Source organism: Xiphophorus maculatus, chromosome 7 (genome assembly GCF_002775205.1).
Source record: "Xiphophorus maculatus strain JP 163 A chromosome 7, X_maculatus-5.0-male, whole genome shotgun sequence".
Taxonomy (NCBI): domain Eukaryota; kingdom Metazoa; phylum Chordata; class Actinopteri; order Cyprinodontiformes; family Poeciliidae; genus Xiphophorus; species Xiphophorus maculatus.
The window spans coordinates 581,698-603,377 of NC_036449.1; the positions used below are offsets into that span (position 1 = coordinate 581,698).

General features: G+C 38.0%; 1 protein-coding gene across 2 annotated transcripts in view; it reads right to left on the reverse strand.

Moving 5' to 3' along the window:
- Positions 1 to 9,293: 9,293 nt before the first annotated feature.
- The window catches only part of LOC111609369 (tropomyosin-1, isoforms 33/34-like), a 39,673-nt gene continuing 27,286 nt past the window's right edge, over positions 9,294 to 21,680 (reverse strand). For both annotated transcript variants that reach the window (XM_023337510.1, XM_023337511.1), the window contains exons 5-7: positions 19,805 to 19,868; positions 19,588 to 19,712; positions 9,294 to 10,504 (exon numbers count right to left, since the gene is read on the reverse strand). In XM_023337510.1, coding sequence (XP_023193278.1) covers positions 10,473 to 10,504; positions 19,588 to 19,712; positions 19,805 to 19,868 — 221 coding nt within the window. In that variant the 3' untranslated portion in view covers positions 9,294 to 10,472. The remainder of the gene's footprint in view (positions 10,505 to 19,587; positions 19,713 to 19,804; positions 19,869 to 21,680) is intronic.

Here is a 21,680-nt window from a genome sequence, read left to right on the forward strand (position 1 = left end):
ACACCCTGCTCCTTTCTCTGATCATAAATTAATCACGTTAAGCCTTTCACTCTTGACGTCTGGCATTCCTAGAGCTGTCTAGGAATGCTAGACGGCTCTAGTAGTCTGTCTAGCAGATAAGGTCTTCTCTGAAGATTGAACAACGGTCTTCTCTCTTAAGAGGATGTTACTGAAACGAAGAGATCCCTCATTAAGTCCTGTTGGGAGGAAGCCTGTAGACAAAACTCCTTTAGTCCTTTTTGGGAACTGTTAAAATATGACATAGGAAAATTCATGAGATCCTTCAGTAGTAACCTTGCAAAAAAGAAACGGCAAAAGGAAGAAAGTCTTTGTTCTCAGATAGCTTCTTTATCCAGGATTAGCCATGATAACCTTAATGAGGATGACCCATCTCCAATTAGTGAATGTCAAACTAAACTTGATTAAATATATAAACAGAAGGCTAAAGGCACGTTTGTCAGGTCTAGAGCGAGATGGTTGGAGGAAGGGGAGCAGTGTTCTTCCTACTTTTTTGGTTTAGAAAAATCTAAACTTCATAATGCTTTAGACACACTTAAAGTTAATGACAAGATTGTATCAAACCATAAAACCCTCGGATCATTTTGTTCCAATTTTTACAACAACCTCTACTCTGAATACTCAGATGAAAAAGCTTCTTTACTGATTGATTCTATTAAACATTGTAAAGTTATATCTGAGACTGATAACAAAATGTGTGATGCTAACCTCACTCTACAGGAAGCAGAAGAGGCTATTTTAAGTCTTAAAAACAACAAATCACCAGGTACTGATGGGCTGTCAAGTGAGCTTTATAAGAAATTTGTAAAAGAACCCTTTATTCTCAGCATTTTTTCAGAAAGTATTGGTTGTGGAGAATTGCCTCCTACTTTAACACCAGGCCTTATTACTTTGATCCCAAAGTCTGGCAAAGACAAGTTACTCATTGACAACTGGAGACCTATTTGTTTACTGAACAACGACTATAAAGTTTTTGCTGTTATTTTGGCCAAAAGAATTAAACAAACCCTCAGTTCTATTATTGATGAATCTCAATTAGGCTTCATGTCCCACAGACACATCACAAACAACCTAAGGCTTATGCTGGATCTATTAATAAATATCAGCTTTATTTTGTTTTTAGACTTCTATAAGGCTTTTGACTCTCTAGAGCAGTGGTTCTCAAATGGGGGTACGCGTACCCCTGGGGGTACGTGGAGGTACTGCAGGGGGTACGTGAAGCTTTTCAAAATATCTTTAAAAAATCAGTAGGCTCCTCATAATAAGTCTTGGGGAAAATTATTTTGTAAAAAGTTCGATAAAATATAAATGTGTGTTCATGCACTGAATTTTATATTCAGTATTTACAGGGTATTTACAGCACTGTACCTCTTTTTATTCCAAAAATGTTTTGCCCGTGTCAGGGGGTACTTGACTAAAAATATATTTTTAAGGGGGTACATCACTGAAAAAAGTTTGAGAACCACTGCTCTAGAGCATGGTTTTATGTATTGGGCCAAATTAAATTTGGTTTAAGGCAATATTTTATCAAATCTATTCAGACTCTTTACAAGAAAGGTAAGTGCTGTATTAAGCTGAAGCATGGCACCTGTCCCAGATTTCCAGTACCCAGAGGAGTGAGACAGGGCTGCCCTGTTTCCCCTTATTTATTCCTGATCGCAGCCCAACTTCTTGCAACATTTATTCTGGAAAACAATATCCGTGGTATCTCAGTTGCTGATAGAGAAATTTGTATTAGTCAAATTGCTGATGACACGACACTGTTTCTGAGAGATGCTGACCAAATTCCTGTTATTAAGCTCATCCAAACTTTCTCTGATGTTTCAGGCCACATACTTAATTTAAACAAATGTGAATTGCTTCCCATATCATCTTGTAGCAAATCCCATCTTTACAACATTTCTGTTAAAACACAAGTTTCATATATTGGTGTAATTATCACAAAAGATGCCAAAGAAAGATGCAAGGTTAACTTTGACCCTACAATTGATCAAACCAAAAAGAAATTAAACCACTGGCTTCAAAGAGATTTATATTTACAAGGAAGAATACTGTTATCTAAAGCTGGAGGAATATCCAGGTTAACTTATGATGCACTAAATGCATTAAATGTCAATACTGCTACCTGTAAAACTATTGGTAAAAAAATAAAACACATTACATCAAAGACTCTGTGCTCCGAAACCCTGTAGACTCAGGTGGTTTAAACTTTTTAGATTTCTCATCTTTAAATCACATATTTAAAATCAATTGGATCCGAATTTTTTTATTGAACCCTGACTCTTTGTGGAATTTTATCCCTAATTATATTTTCTCCAAACTTGGTGGCCTTTCATTTTTACTTAAGTCTAACTATAACATAGAAAAACTTCCCCTAAAACTAGCCAATTATCACAAACAGATGCTCCTTGCTTGGTCCCTAATTTATAAACATCCTTTCTCCCCTCACACGTCTCATCTGGAATAACCGGAATATTCTTTACAAAAATCAATCTCTGTTTTTCCCTAACTGGTTTAATAATAATATTAGTTTTGTAAAACAATTATTTAACTCTGACGGGTACCTAAAGTCTTACTCTGAATTTTTATCCCAGTTCCCCCCAGAGAATTTGCTATTGTTATGGACGCTGTTCCTAAAGAAGTTCTCATGCTCTTTAAGGGCCATCTTCATTCTGGGGAGGACAGAGCTGCAGACGTACATTGTTCTGTTTTTGAATCTGCTGTGGGTAAAATTTGTTTCTCCTTTAAACCTTCTACTACAAAAAGGAATATAAGATCCTTATTTCAGATGGACATTGCAACTACACCTTATGTGACCCACTACTGGAGACAGTTTGTTTCTGATATTAAATGGACAACGGTTTGGACTCTGCCCTTCAAATACTTCATTATGAACAAACCTCGTGATGTGTGCTTCAAACTTCTCCACCGGTGCTACCCTGCAAAACAAAACCTGCACCAGGATATAGATTGTAGCTGGACAATAAGACAACAGTCCGCTTATTCTGGAAATACCCCTTCACTGTCTCTTTCTGGAAAGACTTTGCTTGTTTATTATACTCAATCTCATAATTTTTCACTTATATACACAGATGTACTTTTTGGTTTCTACAATGTCTGTCTTGCTAATAAGAATCAATTCTATGTAATTCCGCTATTGTTAAGTCTAGTTAAATTTCATATTCATACATGCAAATTTTCTGGCAAAAAGCCTCTATTTTATCTGTTTTTATCTGAATTATAACACTATGTAGTAACTATATAGACCTCTACCGACTCTTGAAGCCCTAAAATTCTTTAACTGTGTTCCCTGTGTCAAGAAAATCCGAGCTCATCCCACTTCCCCATGCTGGAGATTTTAGTTTAACAGTAATAATAAATAAAGTTATCTTTAAAATGAATCACTCAAGTGACATCAAGGCCCAACAGTAGACTTAAGTGTCAATAAAGTTAGTTTAACAGTAATAATAAATAAAGTTATCTTTAAAATGAATCACTCAAGTGATATCTAGGCCCAACAGTAGACTTAAGTGTCAATAAAATAAATCTGGTTGTGTGTGTTGTTTTTGTCTCATGCAAACTTTGCTTTAATTTTACTTTTTTCTATCTAATCATAAGAAATCATAGTCAGACAGAGAGAGTCATGAAACAGGAAAAGCAGGTTTCCTGGAAAAAGAGGAAGTTTCCAGCCTGCAGATTCATAAAAATAGATGAGACTATTTCTTATTTTAAAGCATGAAAGTTTTAAAGAATGAAATCTAAAACATTTTGAGTAATTTGATAAGATTCAAAGTAAAATACTTATATTAATATTGGTTTACTTGTAATAATATTTACACGAACATTTGTGGGAACAGTTACAAGAAAAACAAGTAACTGTAACTTTGGCATCAAATAATTAGAATCATGTATTATTCTTGGTTTCTTTTCAGAAAAACATCTGTAATAACTCACATTAGGATTATAATAAGTATAATTAATAAGTTATGGTTATAAAATCATAAATGAATGATAAATCAGAGAAGCTGAAGAAAATAAATGTGATATAAGTTATGGTTATAAAATTATAAATGAATGCTAGATCAGAGAAGCTAAAGAAAATAAATGTGATATAAATGTGATTTTGACATTGAACTTGAAATGGTGTAAAAGGTGTAACTGCAATTAAACATCACTGATATGTTGGAGGTAGAGAGTAGGTGAAAGGTGAAAGGCAAGGAACTAACAGGAGAGCAGAGATGATCAACGCCTTATTTAGAGAGTAGGTGAAAGGTTGTGCAGGCAATGGACATAGGAGGTTGAGCAACCCTGAGACATTAGCACAGACATCAGGAAATGTCTGTAAGACAGTGATGGATATGAGATCATCTGTCTAAGCAGTCAGAAACCCTATAAAAGGTGAGTGCAAAAGAGGAACCGTTCGTTGGATCCTCCGGGCAGCTTCGAGCCAAGAGATGGACAAAGAACTCTGCAGCTGAAGAAGAGCCGGGGCCACGGAGCCGAAGACTGTCCGGCCATGGGGACCAACCCGTCAGCCCTGCAACCTGTGGCTTCAAATCGCACTTCTCTCATCGGCTGGGTTCAGACCCCAAAGACAAAGATGAAGACAAAGGCAAAGACAAAGAAGAAGAACTGGTGCCTTTTTTCCTGCCAGCACCAAGTCCTGTGTGACCTCACCATCCATGCGGAGAAGAAGCTCATCAGACCTACAGAGATTCCTGCCTTCGCCGATCAACATCTTCCTCCTGCTGCAACACCTTCTTCATCATCAGACCTGCGGAGATCCTGGCCTTCATCGATCGGCGTCTTCCTCCTGCTGCAGCACCTTCTTCATCATCGTGCCAGGTCTGGGGTTCGAAACACCAAACTCCGTCCGTCTCTCTCAAAGGTTTCCTTTTTTAGTTTTCAGTGTCAGCAGTAGGGAAAGATAGACTAGATGATTGATTTTACTTATTTGATTATTTCTGCTACTGAATTAAGCTGTACTGACCCTTGCAAAAATGCCTTACTAATAAAATATTTAGCATAAAGAAAATCTAAAAGATGTTGTGGACATTCAGTTAATGAGTCACCTTAAAGTTCTTTGATGGTTGTAAAATAGCTGTGATGTTTGATTCTGGAGAGGAAGAGGGGGAAAATGTTTTATAGGTTGCTGGTAGCCCAAATTTAAAACAACATCCTTGGGACTCGCCCGAGTCACTAAAACCTACCTGGTTCAATAACAAATGCAAGTTGTAAAATAGAGAACGAGCGACCGTTAACAGGTGTGCTCTGTGAAACTAGTTGGCTGTAGGCTGCTCAGTCTGGCTAATTCACAGAGGGAAGAAGGGTGGGACACCTGGATGTAGGCCGTTAAAAATCAGGTGAATCGTTTCTCGAAACCAGCTTAAACAGAGTTTACTTCAGTTCTGGACAGGGTAAATCCCGGCAGATTTAGGAAACTCAATTAACCCGTTAGATGGAGAGCTGGTAGCACATCTCCCCTCTCAGAAGAGGAAGTACGAGAGTGAGAGAGTAGAGACAGAAAGGAGGGGGGGGGTGTTGCGCAACAACACCTGAAACACTGTCTTGTCTCCGTTTGTGATCCTTTTATTATACTTTCTATTGTTTTTATTCCTTGTAACTTCTGGCATCTTTTTTTCTTTTTTTTAGTTTCCCCCCGTTCTATACATTGCATTTTATTGTATTCTATTCCATTCTATGTATTGTATATGCCAAAGAAATGCATATTGTATATGCAGATCTAACTGCTAGCCGCCGTCGTCAGCTAGCACCTCTGCCTGCTAGCCAGTGGCCCTACATGCTAGCTGTCATCTCCGCTTGGTAACACCATCTCAGTTTGTTACATTGTAAAATTTCCTGAACTCTAAGAAGAAGTGAAGGCAGGACATGACATTTGGTCAGATAAGTATAATAATGAGACTCTTTCTGATATTGTTCTTAGGTGTTTACACCTTTGAAAATGCGCCAAAGTCTTCTGTGGACTTGTATAATAACTCAGCCCACTCCTTCAAGAATTATTCCTGGTCCATGACCCTCGATCAGACAATTTGGACTCCTTCAGATTTTATTACTCACTGGTACTACTTTAATCAAATGCCAATAGATAACCTAGTTCATCTAATGTGCTTGTCTGTCTTAAGAAACTGTTTTATGTTAAATGAATCTTCTCTTATACATCTTACTCAGAACAGGAGTAATGACTTGGTATCAAATGTAAATGGTCAATGGAAAAGACTTATTCTACTTTTACTCTTACTATCGGGTAATGTGCAACCAAATCCAGGTCCAATTTTCAATACCTTTGATACACCAGCAGAATTCAAAACCAGATCAGGGCTTGGTATATTACATATTAACTCTCGCAGTCTATTGCCTAAGATAGACCTGGTTAAAATCTGGATTGAAACAACCAATATGGATATTTTAGTTTTGACGGAAACATGGTTAAATAAATCCATTACAAATAAAGATATTTCCTTAGAAGGTTACAATGTTTTTTGTTGTGATCGCCTCAAGAAAGGTGGCGGTGTTGCCATCTATGTAAAAAACAATTTTCATGTCACTCTGCTATCTTCTCTATCCATTCCAAAACAATTTGAGTTTCTAGCCTTGAAAACTGAATTCACTAAGGCTCAGAATATCACAGTTATAGGGTGTTATCGACCACCTTCTGCAGGCTGTGACGCACTTCCTAATTTGTACAAATATTTAGCTGACCTAAATAACAATGAATTTGTTTTATTAGGAGATCTAAATCTAGATTGGTTGACAGCATCTTCAGATAGCTTAAAAACTATCTGTGATTCTTTAAATATCACCCAGTTAATTAACTACCCCACCTGACCTAATAACAAATGTCCTCTAAAATCATCTCTCCTAGACTTAATTATGACAAACGCTCCGCATAAATATACGGGGATAGGAGTATTTGCAAATGACCTTAGTGATCATTGTGCAGTAGGTACAGTTAGAAATCTTAAGTTACTAAAACCCAAGCCACGTATCTTGTTCAAAAGAGATCTAAAACACTTAAATGAACAAGCTTTTGTTCATGATTTGCTACTTTTCAACTGGAATAGGGTTTCTCTTTTTGATAATGTAAACCTTGCCTGGCAGTATTTCTAAGAGTTTTCAAGACTAATAAATAAACATGCTCCTAAACGTAAAATTAGGGTGAAGGGGAGAAATAATCCTTGGTTTTTACCAGCTATTGGGACTCTGCTTAAACAAAGAGATGCAGCCTGGGCAAGAAAAAACAATGCTGAGGAGAGCTGGCTTTGGTTTAGGAAATTGAGGAATAAATGTACCTCATTAATCAAGAAAGCTAAGTCAGACTATTTCCTTGCCGAAATGACAAAAGATTTAAATGATCCAAAGAAATTTTGGAAATCAGTTAAATCAGCTACTGAGCAAGCACCACTGAGTGACTTTCCAAATTTTGTTTGGAAAAAAAGTAAAATGGTGTCTGATAAATTTGAAATTTTAAATTATTTTAAAATTATTTCTGTAGGATCTCTATTTGATGATTTAAATTCATTTACCCAAAATGTAAATACTGATGAACTGTTTTTGAATAATGAGTGTAACTCCACCATTTTTAACTTTTCCCCTATTTGTACAGCTGAGGTTCTCAGAGAACTGAAAAACATAGACACCAGAAAATCAGCGGGGCCAGATAATCTGGATCCTTTTTTTCTAAAGTTGGCTGCAGAGTTTATAGCAGAGCCATTATCTCATATTTTTAATCTAAGTCTAATCTCTAATAAAATCCCTAGTGTATGGAAATCAGCATTTGTTTTGCCTCTATTCAAAGGTGGGGAATCATCACAGGTAAACAATTACAGACCAATCTCTAAACTATGTATCGTAGCAAAATTTTTTAAATAATTAGTTACAAATCAATTGAAGAATTTTTTAGATTCTAATTGTGTTTTACAAAATGTTCAGTCTGGTTTTAGAAAAAAACATAGCACTGTTACTGCCACGTTAAAGGTTTGTAATGATCTTATCCAGGCTCTTGATAACAAAAAACATTGTGTTGCTTTGTTTATTGATTTATCAAAGGCATTTGACACAGTAAATCACAAGCTTTTAATTGAAATTCTACACAGGATTGGGCTCTCACATCAAGCTACCATGTGGGTAGCTGATTATTTGTCAAACAGAACCCAGAGAGTTCAATTGGCTGGTGTCACTTCTTCTATTCTCACTATTTTAAATGGCGTACCTCAAGGCTCAGTTCTGGGTCCGCTTTTATTCTCTATTTATATAAATAACTTGCGTGACAATCTGTCAAATGCTTTTTACCATTTTTATGCTGACGATTTAATAATATACTGCTATTCTGCATCACTATCGCAGGCAATACAGTATTTGCAGTCTGCTTTTAATGTAGTTCAAACACGTTACAAACTCTGAAGTTGGTTTTGAATGTGGACAAGACAAAAGCAATGATTTTCTCACATGCTAGAAAACTACCAGAAACTTCCCTATTGCTTACCACTGCTGTAGGAGCACAAATCGAGTTTGTCAGTAATTATAAATATCTTGGTTTTATTCTAGATAATGAACTCTCTTTTAAAAATCACATAGCAAATCTACTAGGGACATTGAAAATGAAAATTGGGTTTTATTATTGAAATGGATCTTGTTTTACACTCAAAGCTAGAAGAAAATTGGTAGCAGCGACATTCCTGCCACTTTTGGATTATGGAGATGTTTTATATATGAATGCTTCGACCAAATGTCTTCAATCATTAAATACTGTGTATCATTGCGCTTTAAGATTTATAACCAGTAGTAGATGTTTGACACATCATTGTGATTTGTACGCAAAAGCTGATTGGCTCCTTTAAGTGAACGGAGAAACAATCATTTAATGATCCTGATGTATAAATCTTTACTCAGTCTAACCCCAGCATATTTATCCACTCTCCTACATAGAACTGTCAGTTTTCGTTCTCTTCGCTCCAATAACATTATTCTTCTGCATGTCCCACACTTTCAAACTGAAAAAGGGAAGCAGGCATTCAGTGTTTTGCCCCCACAACGTGGAATCAGTTGCAGTCTGAACTTAAGATGTCGGAAATGATTTCACTGGACTTATTTCGAGCAGTTCTTAAAGATAGGCAATAACATTCTATGAATCAGTGTCATTGTTTTTAAATTGTTTTTATTGTTTTATACTTGTGCATATGTATTAATTGTTTTTAAATGTTAGGTATATATTTTTCTTCCCCCAATAGCCCTATTATGAAAAAAATAAAATAAAATTCACACAAGTATCAGAGAACAATAAGGAAAAAAGAGAACAAGAAAAGAAGCTTTGTTATAACAAGAACTCAAAGAAATAAGGGATTGGAAGAAATGTATTCCCTTGGTATTTTTTTTTTTCATATTTCTTTTGTTTTACTTCTTTTAATATGTTTTTTCAAAATAGCTCTATTTTATTTGGAGAATTGTTTAGTTCATCATTGAAGTAGTTATCTGATATCTGTATGTTTTTGTCTTGTTTTATTGTAATAAACCTGTCAGATTACTGCAAACCATTCAATTTCAATCTATGGTTCTCAGGAGTAACCTGAGAACTTAAGGTCTTACCTGAGGTCTTATTTATCAATCACAATATTTAGAACAAGCTCAACATAAAATTTTTCAAGCTGCTGTTGACCTTCTACCACTCATCCATAGAGCGTGCTGACATACAGCATCACAGTACGGTATAGCAGCTGTTCTGTTACAGACAGAATGAGGCTCCAGAGGACCGTAAAGGCAGCTTAGAGGATCATTGGCTGTCCTCTTCCTTCTTTGGTGGACATTTAAATTGAACTACTTAGAGAATTCTCAAAGTGTTGGAAAATGAACACTCATGATTTATGTAACTGATATAGATATAGTACCAAATTGTCTCTCTCTCTCTGGAAAGAGTGAAGCCCTAGTTAAATTGTTGTAATTATTCTATAAGTACTGCAATAATTATGCTTGCTTTTAGCAGCCAAACAGCACTAATGTCCATAAGATAACATCTGTTTTGTATTATATGAAGTTCCTCATGTTTTGGTCTTTAAGGATGGGGAAACATAGAAGCAAAAAATCAGACAACTTATTTGAGTTCCATGCTATTTTTAAATGAACATCTCTTTGCTACATACAGTTGAAAAATTCTTGAGAGGAATGAAAAAGGAGACAACAGAAGTCACATTATTCTGTTGTCTCTAAATCTAAAGATTTAGATTCAGACAACCTAATTTGCATCTCTAAGATCACTCTGTCAAACGTCATGGAAAAAATGCAAAACCTTATCTTCTGCAGGCACGAAATCTACAGTTTCTACAAATCCAATGTTTTATCTTCACATATAAGCAACAGGTAGAGGTTCATTTGCTTGACAATCACACAAATTCATGTTCCTGTGCACAAAGTTGTAAAGGTTAAGCAGAAGTGCTGATGGTTCACTTCTGGAAAACTTCATCCCACTGGGGTTCTGAAACAAAAAACACAGCTCTGTCATTGAAATTATTTAACACCAACATCTTTTTTTAAACTTAACTTATCTTCAACAATAGATGCAGAAATATAAATTTCAAAATCTTCAAACTACAGCCATCTACAGTAGTTACAGTAGTATAATCTGAAAATCCAACCATAAATGTGTGAAGGCGACAAAAAAACCCATGTTAAGAAATAATTTCAGAAGCGCTATGGGGACATAGGGCAAAGCATGACCCACATATGGAGGCCTTAGTCCTCGTGGCAGAAGTCATAGGTTAGAATCCCGGCCTGGGATATATATATATATATGTATATATATATATAGACGAGATTGACGAGATACAACACAAATGCTACGGCAAAAAGGAGGAACCTGGATGTCAGAACTGTGGGGACTTAACTACAAGTCCCCACCCAGTCAGGGGATACACGGCCCCATTGAGCGAATCAGAGCTGAACGAGACAGCTGCTGACCTGAGAGAGAAAATCATGACCCGAATGACAACCAGACCTCCTTGGCGCCAATTACAACGGCTGAGTGAAGTACCATCAGAAAGCCTCATTGAGAATGTGAATACAGCATTGAGAACAATCCCTACCAACACCATAACAGAAACCAATGAGCTGATCTACAACTCAGCATCAGTGATCCTTGAGATACTTGGCTATAAGAGCAGCCATGAGACCCAATACCCACCGTGGAAAAGATGGTTAGAGGCTAAAATCAAGGTAACAAGGAGGGAAGTGAGCCAACTGTCAGAGCTCCATAAGGGTACAATGAAAAGACCAGTACCCAGAAAGTACAGGCAGATGTCCATACCTGAAGCACTCGAAACTGCCAAACAGAGGCTCCAAGCCTTGGCCAGCCGCCTAAAGAGACACACAAGGGAGAATGAATCCAGAAGGATTAACCGGCTCTTCTCCACTCAACCAGCTAAGGTGTACTCTCAATGGCAGGGTAATAACAACAGAGTAGACCCACCAAGGCTGGAGACTGAACAATACTGGAAAGGCAATGGGAAAGGGAGGCGTCTCACAACAGCAATGCACAGTGGTTGATCTCTCTACGAGAGGACCATAGTAACCTCCCTGAGCAAGCCTTGGTAACCATCACTGTGACAGATGTCCAAGAAAGAGTCTCAGGTATGAAAAACTGGACAGCACCAGGGCCTGACATGATCCATGCCTACTGGCTAAAGAAACTCACTGCCCTCCATGAGCGACTGGCGGGCCAAATGAACCAGCTGCTACAAAGTGGGACGCACCCTGAATGGTTAACTGAAGGGCGGACAATCCTAATCCAGAAGGATCCATCAAAGGGTCCAGTCCCACCCAACTACCGACCAATAACCTGCCTCTCCACAACATGGAAGCTCATGTCAGGCATCATAGCGGCCAAGATAAGCAAACACATGGATAAACACATGAGCACAGCACAGAAAGGTATCGGTGTAAATAACAGAGGAGCCAAACACCAACTCCTCGTAGACCGCACAGTTGCCCGAGACTGCAAAACCCGACACACCAACCTGTGCATGGCTTGGATTGATTACAAGAAAGCCTATGACTCAATGCCGCATACTTGGATCATTGAATGCTTAGAGATGTATAACATCAACAGGACTCTGAGAGCCTTCATTGCAAACTCGATGAGGCTGTGGAAAACCACCCTTGAAGCCAACTGCAAACCACTTGCACAAGTGTCCATCAAATGTGGCATATACCAAGGAGATGCTCTGTCCCCGCTACTGTTCTGCATAGGCCTGAACCCCCTGAGCCAAATTATCAACAAGACTGGCTACGGATACCGACTCAAAAATGGGGCCAACATCAGTCACCTTCTCTACATGGATGACATCAAGCTGTATGTCAAGAGTGAGCGAGACATCAACTCACTGACCCACACCACCAGGATCTACAGCACGGACATTGGGATGTCATTCGGACTAGAGAAGTGTGGTCGGCTGATCACCAAGAGGGGGAAGGTCATCCGCACAGAAGGGGTCTCACTCCCAGAAGGAACAATAGCAGACATAGAGGACAGCTACAAGTACCTAGGTATACCACAAGCAAATGGCAACCTCGATGAGGTCACAAGGAAAGGAGCCACAGCTAAATACCTCCAACGAATAAGGCAAGTCCTGAGAAGCCAGCTCAACGGCAAGAACAAAATCCGTGCGATAAACAGCTAGTAATCAGATACCCTGCTGGAATAATTAGCTGGCCAAAGGAGGAGATAAAAGCCACGGATATTAAGACTAGAAAACTACTAACAATGCATGGAGGGTTCCATCCCAAATCCAGCACCCTGAGACTGTACACGAGCTGCAAGGAAGGAGGCAGAGGACTAGTGAGTGTGAGAACCACAGTCCAGGACGAAACAACTAAGATCCATAAATACATCAGGGACAAAGCCTCAACAGACAATGTGCTCAGTGAATGTCTCAGACAACAGGGAACGGAGGTTTAGGTGCCAGAGATACCATCATGGGAGGAGAAGCCCCTACATGGGATGTACCACCAGCAAATAACCCAAGTGGCTGATATCAGTAAATCCTACCAATGGCTGGAAAAAGCTGGACTCAAGGACAGCACAGAGGCCCTCATCCTGGCCGCCCAGGAACAGGCCCTAAACACCAGAGCAATAGAGGCCCAGATCTACCACACCAGACAAGACCCAAGGTGTAGGTTGTGCAAGGAGGCCCCTGAGACAGTCCAGCACATAACAGCAGGGTGCAAGATACTGGCAGGGAAAGCGTACATGGAACGACATAACCAAGTTGCAGGCATAGTGTACAGAAACATCTGTGCAGAATATGGACTGGAAACCCCGAGATCAAAGTGGGAAACACCCCCAAAGGTGGCGGAGAACGCCAGAGCTAAGATCCTGTGGGACTTTCAGATCCAGACAGACAAAATGGTAATGGCGAACCAACCAGACATTGTCATAGTGGATAAACAACAGAGGAAAGCCGTTGTGGTAGATGTAGCAATACCAAGCGACTGCAATATCAGGAAAAAGGAGCACGAGAAACTAGAGAAATACCAGGGCGTCAGGGAGGAACTGGAGAGGGCCTGGAAGGTGAAGACCACAGTGGTGCCTGTGGTCATCGGGGCCCTCGGGGCAGTCACCCCCAAACTGGACCAATGGCTACAACAGATCCCAGGAACAACATGAGACATCTCAGTACAAAAATGTGCAGTCCTTGGCACAGCCAAGATACTGCGCAGAACCCTCAAACTCCCAGGCCTCTGGTAGAGGACCCGAGCTCAGAGGATAAGAACCACCCGCAGTGGGTGAGAAGGGAATTTTTTAATTTTTTTTTATATATATAGTATATGTGTGTGTGTGTGTACATACAGTGTATCACAAAAGTGACTACACCCATCACATTTCTGCAGATATTCAAGTATATCTTTTCATGGGACAATACTGACAAAATGACACTTTAACACAGTGAAAAGTAATCTGTGTGCAGCTTCTATAACAGTATAAATTAATTCTTCCATCAAAATAACTGGCGACATTTCCCGTATTCTCAAAACCAAAGCTTGACAGGTATGGGGCAAGGTGATAATTCATCAATTAAACTGACTGAAGATGAATACATAAACTAAAAGCTGGATCATAGACAATTTTTATAAGCATATTTGTGAGCCTGCCTCTTTATTATTAATTGGAATAGAATTTCAGATCTTTGTATAACTTTTCTTCAGGTTAACTTAGAAAGTGAGCTATTATTGTTACAGGTTAATTTCCTAAACTACAAAACTAACTGTTAGGGATGCTCAAAAATGAAAAATTGGACTGCTATTGATATCCGATAGTAACACTAGTGTTCTGCCACATTTACCAATATTTTATTTTATTTATCCAATTACTCGATTAATTGTAAGAATAATTGATAGATTATTCGATTACTAAAATATTTGTTTACAACAGCCCTACATCTCACACATGCTCACTCAATCCAAGCACTGGCTCTGTGTTTGTGCTTTCAACTTGACAAAGTTTATGCCCACAAGTCATTTTTATTCAATCTGAAATCTGTTTCTTGAAAATACTGCATTTGCTTGAATAAATAAATAATCACAACCACAAAATCAAGAGACTGCATCTTGTGGTAGGATTTAGGAAAATAAAAGGCTTAATAAAATGCCAGAATTGTGCATTCTAAGAATATTTAAGCATAGATACGCTTATAATTTTCCATTTAAGGTGATAATTCTTTATAATGTTTGTTTTAAGATCCTCTGGCTGGTTACTTCATTAGGATTTGACGGGAGTGCACATAATTGATATTTTAATTGTATTATTTTGTGTTTTCCTTTTTTAAGACTGTTTAATTCATGTCTACGTATTATCAATATTGTCTTGCAATAACATAATTGCCAAGTAATATCTTTCAAATTTTCTGTCAAATTATAACACTTCTTAAAACAAAAACACGGTGGGCTGCTGGTGGACTGCCCTAGCGTCTCTACCACTGGGCTTAGCAAGTTTTCTAGGGGAAACCCTGTGTCAGTAAACTGATAATGGGTCATCACTGGGTTTTGCAGCAGGCAAGTGATCCAAACTGTAAAAGGGACCTCAACCTTCTTTCATGGCTATCTGAGTTTAAGAGTGAAGAGCATACCAAGGACTTACTTCTAAGACCTAGTGAGATTCTACAAAGGGAAAAGTGTCAAAGATTTCTCTGCATGCTCCAAACTGATGAAATGTCATATAAGTTTAAGTGCTCTCTGGCTGGTATAAGAGGGTTGGAAAAATATGAATAACAGCAGTCCTAATAAATGTGCCACATAAGGTTGCTTCCCGTCCTGTAAAATACGGAATCGTCTCGTATTTGGCTGTTAAATGTTGCGTCCCATACTGAACTGATATGGCACGTGATTTGTTCTGTATTTCTATAAATGTCCAATAGACATGCCTATCACATACATATCAACACTAAGTGTAACAATTAATTAAAGTCTCCAACGGCCCTCGTAGCTCAGCGCCTCTCTGACCTTATTGTGACTGCGGGTGGTCCAGAAACGCCACCCGCTCACCACTGTCGACACTCTTGCTCAGTTCCTGCACCAGTCTGCTAGGCAATATGCATTGCTGTGTTCGGCAGTGCTCCCTGATGATGCACAAAAAATCTGGGGCAGATCGGCTGATTTAGAATAGAATAGAATAGAATAGAATAGAATAGAATAGAATAGAATAGAATAGAATAGAATAGAATAGAATAGAATAGAATTACTTTATTCATCCCAGCAGGGAAATTACCTCACAGTCAGTGAGGAGATATAGCTGGATTAACCTAGCTGTTAACCTAGTGGAGTCAAATTACAATTTAATGCTATTAGGCTCTTTAGAGATTTACAAAAGTTAATCATAAGTTTGGTGCAAATCGGATTTGTTTATGATTTAGAGACAACTGTTTGCTTAGGACCAGGGATTGAAATTTGCCATTTGGCCACGCCCACACAGTTCAGTCAGCAGCAGCCAGCCAGTGTTGACAGAATTCATCATCATGTCATTTATGTCACTTGGCACAGGATGAAACCTATACAAGTCAAAGAGTAAAAGTAAGACATCCAGAAAAAAATACAGGTGACTTCCTGTTCAAAGTGAGCAAGCTAAGGTGATGTGTAAATGTAATGAGGGCCGGTCTGTAATGAGACAGAGAAAGTCTGATCCAGCTATGACCTTGTATGTGGAAGTTATTGCACCATGATGTTTCATGGTGAATAGTCAGATTTTGACACTAAGCCACACCCACATGCTTTGATGTACAAAAAATCCTTTGATAAGGTTTGACCTTCAATGTCTCAAGACTGCTGAGTGATTCTGAAGTCTGTATCTCAATAGCTGTAGGACAAGTTCGATCAATAAAAAAGAAAAAGTGGCAGCTTTTGGATCAAAGTGGCAACAGGAAGCACCAAATCTAACTTCCTATTGGATTTGGAGCATAGCTCCAAGAGACTTTTTTGTTGGACCTGACAAGATTCAGAAGTGTATCAAATTTTATAATTATGGGTTAAAGCATGGCTCGGAGCTGATCATTTAAAATATTTGAGGAGGCACTGTAGAGAAATTAGGCCACGCATGCCAAAGATGGTTGTGGATTTCTGTAAAGGGATAGATAAGGATCGAACCCAGTGAGTTTAGTGCAGCTCAGCTCAAATCCCTGGAATTTAGAGCCAAACATATGGCAACGGCGTCACAGATAACTTCGCCACGCCCACCTGCTCCACCAAAACCAGTCAGTGTTGTAAAACATCTTACAACAACATGTCTTCTGTCTCTGGACACAGTTTCATGTTGATTAAGTCAAAGGGGTCAGATAGAGACTGTTCAGAGTAAAGAGTTCAGAGCTGTTGAACCGTTTCTTGTGCAAATTTTGCGACGACCTTAAAAAACGTAATTTTTACGCAGACTTGATGCGTCAGCCAAGTTTTTTGAGTTTTTGAATATATCAAGACTTCCAAAAAGCCAATTCATTTTGGTGGAAGAATCATAATAATAAACAGTACGATTACAATAGGCCTTCGCAATGCTTTCGCTGTTTGGGCCTACTGACCAAAACAAAACACATGATATATTAAGGTCAGCTAAATTCTAGTGGCAGGAGCTACAATGGACCCCCAGAATGCTAAGGACAGATGGTGTTGTCATGGTTGCCTAGAGACAGACACTATGCAGTCGTGGTGAGCTGCTATCAACCCATGTCTTTTTAAAACATCCTCTACCTGATTCCATGTTCTTAGAAGCAAAAATGCTTTCAAAAATACATACGCACATTCCAGATATGGTACAGAACATTTTGCTATGATTGATTAAGTTTCTTATTGTGCTTTTCGTAGACTGTTATGGTTTGATTATTTGGCAAGGATGTTGAGTTTGGATGATAGTTTATTTAATATATAACAGTATCAGACAAAGTAATATGAATGGCAATTTCAAGAACAAATCATTCTAATAGATTAACAGTAAATACATAAATATTTCATACTTTAAAATGGTTTGTTAGGTCTTTCTGTGTGTTTTATTAAGAAATTTATATATTTTATGAATTCAGTTTTCAGTGGTCAGTAAGAACTGACCACTGGCAGTGAGTAACAGGGAAATATTATTTCACTATTATTTTATTAATGTGATTTACTATTATTTTATTAACCTGACAGACAAAATGCACCAAACACAGACCTGCAGCCCATGGGCGGTTCGAGACAGGGGCCAACAGGGGAACCGAAGAAATTATACTACCGTATTTTCTGCACTATAAGGCACACCTAAAAACCTTCAATTTTCTCAAAAGCCGAGAGTGCGCCTTATAATCCGGTGCGCCTTATATATGGACAAATATTGAGCTACAACAGGTCTCGCAACTACGGTAAGCAGCCGCCGACTTCATTTTCCCCCGTAGAAGAAGAAGCGCGCGGTGCACGCTGGGTTTTGTGTAAAGACCCCAAAATGGCTCCTATTAAGAGACACGCTTACGACGCAGAGTTTAAGCTCAAGGCTATCAGTCACGCAATAGAACACGGGAATAGAGCAGCAGCGAGAGAATTTAACATGAACGAATCAATGGTGCAGAAGTGGATATATTGTGATTGCACTAAGGTTTGATTTACCGTAACAGTATCAGACTGTTTTTTACGTGTTTATTGAATTGAGGAAAAGTTCCCCTCCACTATATGTTATACCTTGCTGTTGTTAAAAGATGAACTGTGTCACGAAAATACCACGACACTTACTTTACCTCGGGGAAAATAATAAAACAGTTGTTTATTCATTTTGGGAATGAAAGGAGTTTTCAGAATGCTGGTTTATAATCTATTAATAAAGTTTGACTGACCTATCTGACTGTTTTGTTGACATTCCCTTTAGCGCAGTTCCATCTAATGGATGCATAACGTAACCCCAGCCTCTACTGGAGCGTCTATTCTATGTGCCTATAATGTGGTGCGCCTTATATATGAAAAAAAGTTTTAAAATAGGCCATTCATTGAAGGTGCGCCTTATAATGTGGTGCGCCTTATAGTGTGGAAAATACAGTAAATAAATGTCTCTTTTAATATTCAGTGGTATATTCTTTTAATCTTCACAACTTTACCTGAACAATTATCAGTAATAAAAAATTATAGTGCTGCACTTTTAGCTGGTGTATCGAGATAGCATCACACTTTCCATCTGCTTGATCAGGATCTGCAACCTGGATCTCTGGATACGCAAGTAGCTCTTTGGCTAACAATATTAAATGATGAAATATATTGCTCTGTTTTTGTTTCATTCTTTTATAAGCACCCATGAAAAAACACTGACTACCCTGACCTCCATGGTAAATTTAGTCTAGAAACAGCCTAAAAACCAAATTCCTTTTTTGTACAAATATTTTGTCAATACTCTTTAAAATACCAGAATGTTCACATAACTTTTATATTTCCGACTGTCTGAGGACACATTTTGAATATTAAATCAGGCTTTATGATCAGTTACTTGAGTTAACTTTTACCAAATACTTTTACACCTACTCAATAAAAGTTTAAGTAAATCTACTTAAGTAAAAATGTGTTGCAGGTATGTTACTCTGATTGGAGTACAATTCTGGGGTATTGTAACCAACCTCTATGTACGTATAAACTATTGTTCTGTGAATCACTGTTTTTTTTAACAAACACTGCCATAAAATATTGTCTATCACTTCAGCGGCCTTCCCACCCCATGAGAAGGGGTGGGAAGGCCGCTGTAGTACTCTACTACTACTAGTAGAGTGGCCAACTCTACTACATGAAAGTAGGGTGACACGGGCTATGGTGGGTGTCACATATTTTAATTTCTGAAAGGTGGCAACCCTGGTAGCACAGGCTGATTCTGGAATGTTGTTTTATAAATGGGGCTTCTTTCTCCACTGCACTAATGTACTTGATAATATATTGTGTTTTTCAAAATGAGTCTTTAGTGTGAGGTTATACTACTGCAATAAATGACAAATTCATTTAAAGGATTTTCACATATTTTCACTGGGATTGTCAAAAACTTTCCATCTGTACTAAATACCAAATACCCAATTGTTAACTTACCTGTAAATTTGAAATTAGGAAAACTGGTTAGGTCTCCACCACCATAAAGTCTCTGTAGCTTTGCTATCTCCTCTTCCAAAACTTTTTGATACTGTGAGCCAGCATCAACCAGACCACCAGCTGCTCTGTTTTAGAACAGGTGAAAAACCAATTAGTCAGCACCTCATTAGATCTTTTGCACAAAAGAGTATCATAACACAGAAATGTTGATGCTTACTGGGAATTTGTTGAATATTCTCGTATAGAGTCCAAGAATAGCCTCTGCACTGGGTCCATATGAGCTGAATGTCACAAAAAGACAACAAATTAAATATTACTCACATAATATTTTAGGTACAGCAAAAAAGGCAGTTTTGTAGACTTTTATCCAATACTTGATAATGCATTTTGATTTATTGAATCCATTATGCATTATGCAGCTTATTTGAAGATTAGATGGTAGCTAGCTGAAGAAGAGAGACTTTAGAAAAGTGCATAAAAACAGATGTTTATAGGCCCAATTCATGTCGCAGAGAACTACCTTCTTGCCACTTTTAGATGCATCCCTTCTCCAAAACACTTGAATCAAATGACTAAATGCATTCATCAGCAGTCATTCAGGCCTTCAAACACCTACTGGAGGATTGTAGTAATGGCAACATCTGAAAGATGCACACGTCATATTAAAAAAAAAGAAAGAAAACTGAACAAAAGCTCTGCAGCTTTTGTTAGCACAACTGTACAGACCTTAAATAGGTTTTAAATGCTGCAAAAAGGAGGACTTTGAAAATCACATTAGCAAATATTTAAATTTATATTTAAACATACAGTACAGACCAAAAGTTTGGACACACCTTTTAATTCAATGAGTTTCCTTTAATTTCATGACTATTGACATTGTAGATTCACACTGAAGGCATCAAATCTATGAATAACACATGTGGAAATATGCACTAAGCAAAAAAGTGTAAAACAACTGAAAATACCCCTTATATTCTAGTTTCTTCAAAGTAGCAACCTTTTGCTGTGATTACTGCTTTGCACACACTCTGCATTTTCTTGATGAGTGTGAGGGACCAGACTCAAACGAGGACAAAAAAATTTTCAAAGTAGCAAAAATTCAATTTAATTATTCCAAAATAGCAAACAAAACATAAAGATTTAATGCAAAAATAAGTCAAAGAATAAATAACAATCTTGGGCCCAATTTAACTGAGGTTAACTGAATTCTACGGTGGCCGACAGGTGCAAATGCGCAGCAAAAGAGAAAACATGCAAACAAAAAAGAAGACACCCCCGAATGAAATGCAGCAAATAAAAAGAGAGACGCAAACACCCCCGAATGAAATGCAGCAAATAAAAAGAGAGACGCAAACACCCCCGAATGAAATGCAGCAAACAAAAAGTGTTGAAAACGGAAGTGCTCCAGACCACTAGGGGGAGTCAAAGAAAATAGTATTCATTTCTATGGGACCAGATGCAAGATTCTTCTTCTTCTTCTTCTTGGTATTTATTGGCGGTTGGCAACAAACTTACAGTAGCATTACCGCCACTTACCAGTATGGAGTGTGGTTCGAGATGGTCTATAAACTTTCACTTTCTACCTTTTCCCTCCATTAACTCCTGATTAAACATACCCCCACACATACACACCTGCTTATATTATCCAACTTGCTTATAACTTTATATACCCCTCTTTGATATTCTTTACACATTCACACCCAACTTGCTCTACTCATATCCTATGAAATAGCTTTGTTTTTTTAAGATACCGAATAATTATTTGAATATGTCTACTCCCGAAATCTCTCCTCAAAAATTCTATTAAATTAAACCTTTCTTTAATACCTACACACTCTCTCAGCATGCATCTTCTCTCTTCTTCATACTTACAACACTCTAAAATAACATGCTCTATTGTTTCAGACTTCTCACAATAATCACACTTTCCAGATGCAAGATTCAGAGAGATACCTTTACTTTCTTTCAAATTTCTTTCTCTGAATCTTGCATCTGGTCCCATAGAAATGAATACTATTTTCTTTGACTCCCCCTAGTGGTCTGGAGCACTTCCGTTTTCAACACTTTTTGTTTGCTGCATTTCATTCGGGGGT